This window comes from Nanorana parkeri, unplaced genomic scaffold (assembly GCF_000935625.1).
Source record: "Nanorana parkeri isolate BGI_ZX_2015 unplaced genomic scaffold, ASM93562v1 scaffold47, whole genome shotgun sequence".
Taxonomy (NCBI): domain Eukaryota; kingdom Metazoa; phylum Chordata; class Amphibia; order Anura; family Dicroglossidae; genus Nanorana; species Nanorana parkeri.
The window spans coordinates 1935270-1940009 of NW_017306315.1; the positions used below are offsets into that span (position 1 = coordinate 1935270).

The window sequence follows — 4740 nt, forward strand, 5'->3', positions numbered from 1 at the left end:
CTCTGTAGCAGTCATGTGACCTCTGTAGCAGTCATGTGACCTCTGTAGCAGTCATGTGACCTCTGTAGCAGTCATGTGACCTCTGTAGCAGTCATGTGACCTCTGTAGCAGTCATGTGACCTCTGTAGCAGTCATGTGACCTCTGTAGCAGTCATGTGACCTCTGTAGCAGTCATGTGACCTCTGTAGCAAGAATTGTATCCTCCAGAATTAAATAATTATTGCTGTTTGGTTAAAGTTTTATCTCTGCTGATTTCTTCCTATATTACTTTTCTCCGGCAGACTGTGAAAGCATTGAACCACTTAAAAGAAAACTTGAAAATTATTCACAGAGGTGAGCAGACTCTGCGTGTGATATTGTCACGTTTACTGGTGGATTTTGCTAGTTAAGGTTTATGTTTGCATGATACAAGTGACCTAAGAATCCAGAGGAGATGTGGTTTAGGTGGGAGAAGTGTGCTTGTCTAAGAAAAGTGCAAGGGTTAAACAAAAAAAAATAACCCTTGCAGTGGGGTTAACTGCTCACTGCACACTGTTTCCTTCTCTTATACTCCAACCCATAGAGGAGACTTCCGGAGCCTGATTAATAAAGGCGCTCTGATCTGGTTTTATAAATGAGCTTCAGAAAGCTCCATTCGCCAGCCATGATGTTGCTAAATTGATTGAGGGCTGAGTACAGAATGGTGGATGTTATTGTCCAGGTGTTGGCTTTTTTAAGGGTCCAATCAGACCTTGGCTTCCTGGTGTGTTGCCTTAACACGTGTATGTGTGTGTGTATATATACATACCAAAGCCCGAACCTTTTTTTTTTTTTTTTTTTGTTTTTATTCTATGGGTACATCTACTAATCTTCCCCTGTGACCTTAACTTTCCATATAGCATGCTACTGCCTTCTATATGCTGACAGCGCAGAGCCGCACTGCAGCCAGATGGGATCCTGACCATATTTTTGGGATCCACCCTGCTGCCTAATTGACAGCTGGCTCTGCCTCGCCAGAGACAGCTGTGCCGCCCAAATGAGTATTAGGGGAGGGGGCAGATGGCAGTGATTTAACAGTCAGCTCTCTCGCTCTCTCGCTCTCTCAAACCGTGAGCTGACTGGTCAGCGGTCATATGATCACTCGGCTCTCAATCTGTAGAGCTGCTGTGTGACCGCTGCATTGTTCCATGCTGTCCTGTAAGTATTTGGAAAAGTACATTTTACTCTTCAAATACTTCTCCTTTAAGGTAGTCCATTCAAATGAATTGGCTGGCATGGCACCAAAACATAAAAAAATGGACAATGCACCATGTTTGTCATAGCAGCACACCATGAAGCACTTTAGAGCGCTGTGCTGCAATGCTGGTGTATGAGGTGTGTTGCCCAAGTCTGTTGGTTTGCCATGCAAAATGCATGTGTTACTGCAGCCCACCTTAGCGAAGTGTTCCGACTCCAAGAGCCTTGAATGATGGTAAATGGGTATCTTGTATTATTTTCTGATTTTCCTCTCCCATTTCAGACATCAAACCTTCAAATATTCTTCTGGACAGAAATGGAAATATTAAGCTGTGTGACTTTGGCATCAGTGGGCAGCTTGTGGACTCGATCGCCAAGACCCGGGATGCCGGCTGCCGGCCGTACATGGCGGTGAGTAGCTGTGTCTTGTGTATGATGAATTTTCAGCTGATGGAGCACCTCTGGTTTACCCGGCGGTGTGGTAGGCGGTTTGGACAGACACGTCTGCTCCGGTGTTGGTGATTTTTGTTTTGTTTTTTCCTCGGTGCCATGAGAGTGTAGGTCAGGATTTGACTTTTCCTTGCTGCATGCTTTCTTAGGGTCAGTGACTCAAGTTTTGAAGCCTGAGAGAGGCAGGCAACGAGCCGCTTCAGGACCGGAGTTCAGTAGTGGCGATCCCGTTTCATCTTCCATGGCAGGTTTGCTTGAATACTCCGGCCAACGGGGAAAGGGGCTGATTTTTCTGGTGACTCTTATTGGATACTGCGTGAGGAAACAGAGGTCCACATAGCTGGGCAGTGTTCAGATCTGTATCTGCCACTGTCTCCTGTGCACACCTCTTTCACGTAGTGCAAAGCTGCAGCAGACTTGGAAACCATACCCGTCATGTATTCTATACAACCATAGAAGTTTAAAATTTGAGCTTCCTTATGGCACTACCCCCCTCTCTGCCACTGAGCAGGCAGGTCCTCCTTGGCTGTGTTGTAGCGCTCCCTATTCCTATGGCGACGGGCCAAATCGGTGTGTTTTCTCAAGATGGATCTTTTGTAAAACATTGCAGGCGGTGTTTTATATTTGAATTCCCTCTGCTAAATGATTAGCTCCTTAGTGATTGGCTGGTTTATTGGCCTATTGTAAGGGTGGGCAACCTCGGCACTGAGGTTAATCACAGCTGGAAACCGGAGTACAAAGAGAAAGCACAAAAAGAATATGCAAACTTCATGCATGGCCAAACAAGGACCCCTGTGCTGCGTAGCAGAAGTGCTGCTCACATATGCTCTGTACATTGCATTGATGGCCCATTTATTACCCAATCACAAGCCTCAACATACAAAAATGCACATTAGGATGCACGTCTTGTGAACGAGCCCCTGCGCTGTCTTATGGAGGATCTGACAGGGTGGTGATTATGTGTGAGTTGGGTGTATACCGTCGTCTGAGTTCTGCATGCTCTTCGGACAACCATGGTGATGGGGATCACACGCCACGTACTGGCTCTTTAAGGAATGTATTGTTGCGTTCCATGTGAGGTCACCAGTATCTGGTATCTCGCGATTTCCGAGCCAAGTTTGGCAGTTAAGTGAAGGCAGCGGGGACCCGGCTGGCCTCCACGTCACTGGGAACGTGTTGGGGTCATTCCCAGAGTGAGCTCAGCTCGAAGGAATGCTCCGTCTGCGAGGCCAGGACTTCCTATCCGAGTAAAAATAGAGGTGACGTGCGGTGCCGGCCGCAGAGGTTCACCCTTCTTAGCGTGATGAGTCACTCCGCCGTTACATAACGGGCCTATTTATCAACATCAGCAAAGCCGACTCTCGCTGGCTTTAGGTAAAGAATGCGGTTCTTATTTAACGTCGTATTAACCCCTTTTTCCTGAAATAGTCATCACAGCTGTCTAGCAGGCTTAATCCCCGTCACTTATAGGTCATGCCTTTAAAAGCCGATTGCTCCTTATCCTGCAAACTTCTAGTCGGGGTCGGTGTGCACTGTAAATGTCACATGACTGCTCGCGGCAGAACTACATGTCCCAGCAACTTTGGTGCCATTACCACAAAGCGCATGCAGGACCGGGCCAGGATTTTAGCGTGTCTGTCTGCAGCTGTCAATCAATCCCTAAAGGAGGAGTGTAGTTTCTCTCCTTCCATCCACACTACACAATGTGGATGCATTAAAGAACACTTACCCCTGCAGTGGGGCTACCCCAGCACCTCAAGGGGGGCTCAAAGTCTAGGAGCAAGCCGGCTCCGAGAATGAAGGCGAGGTATAACTTTTTTAAGGGGGGAGCCGCCCTTGCGGGTTCCTAGGGGGGAGCCGCCCTTGCGGGTTCCTAGGGGGGAGCCGCCCTTGCGGGTTCCTAGGGGGGAGCCGCCCTTGCGGGTTCCTAGGGGGGAGCCGCCCTTGCGGGTTCCTAGGGGGGAGCCGCCCTTGCGGGTTCCTAGGGGGGAGCCGCCCTTGCGGGTTCCTAGGGGGGAGCCGCCCTTGCGGGTTCCTAGGGGGGAGCCGCCCTTGCGGGTTCCTAGGGGGGAGCCGCCCTTGCGGGTTCCTAGGGGGGAGCCGCCCTTGCGGGTTCCTAGGGGGGAGCCGCCCTTGCGGGTTCCTAGGGGGGAGCCGCCCTTGCGGGTTCCTAGGGGGGAGCCGCCCTTGCGGGTTCCTAGGGGGGAGCCGCCCTTGCGGGTTCCTAGGGGGGAGCCGCCCTTGCGGGTTCCTAGGGGGGAGCCGCCCTTGCGGGTTCCTAGGGGGGAGCCGCCCTTGCGGGTTCCTAGGGGGGAGCCGCCCTTGCGGGTTCCTAGGGGGGAGCCGCCCTTGCGGGTTCCTAGGGGGGAGCCGCCCTTGCGGGTTCCTAGGGGGGAGCCGCCCTTGCGGGTTCCTAGCGGGGAGCCGCCCTTGCGGGTTCCTAGCGGGGAGCCGCCCTTGCGGTAATCTGCGTGTGTCTCCACAGACACAGCAAGGGACTCCCCTGATCCTTCTCCCAGCTAGATGAACAGTTGCTGGAGACTGCTCTGTCCCTTTGTGATCTTGTACTGGACATGAAGTTCAGGGAAGCCGAGCTGAGTCATCCTGTTTCAGAACAGCTCCAACTCTGTGTTTGGGGCAAACACTTTTTTTAAAAATACGTTGCTGGTTGATTTGATATGTTTGTCTGATCTGGATTCATTATTAGGGGGAGTTTGGGAGTATTAACTTTATTTGCATTGTTTTTCAAAATACTAGCAGTATAAATACCTGAATGTGACCTGGTATCAGCCCCTGTACAGCAGGGCTCATACTGGGGGAGGGAGAAGCTGTGGAAGGAGGCAATCGGTTCATGTGCAGCCTAGGAGGAAGGAAATTTGCTCTGACACTTCTTTTTGAATTGTTTCCTTCTGTCAGAGCGGAGTTCCCCTTTAAGCAGCGATAGGGTTCTGTGTGTTTACTCGCCTCCGGAGATGCTCATGGGGTTACTTAAGTATAGACGTGAGCTAAGCCCGGGAAGGCAAGCTGTTCAGTATGGGCACGGAACCAAGTGATGTAATGTGCTATTAATAGCCC

At 50.8% G+C, this 4740-nt stretch overlaps 1 protein-coding gene across 4 annotated transcripts in view; it reads left to right on the top strand.

Annotated features, from left to right (window-relative positions):
* MAP2K4 (mitogen-activated protein kinase kinase 4) overlaps positions 1-4740 on the top strand; it is a 38292-nt gene that overhangs the window by 26612 nt on the left and 6940 nt on the right. For 3 of the 4 annotated variants that reach the window (XM_018573409.1, XM_018573388.1, XM_018573403.1), the window contains one exon: positions 1499-1626. In XM_018573409.1, coding sequence (XP_018428911.1) covers positions 1499-1626 — 128 coding nt within the window. Of the gene's footprint in view, positions 1-281; positions 334-1498; positions 1627-4740 lie in introns of all 4 variants that reach the window. The other variant, XM_018573395.1, reaches the window with a different exon arrangement.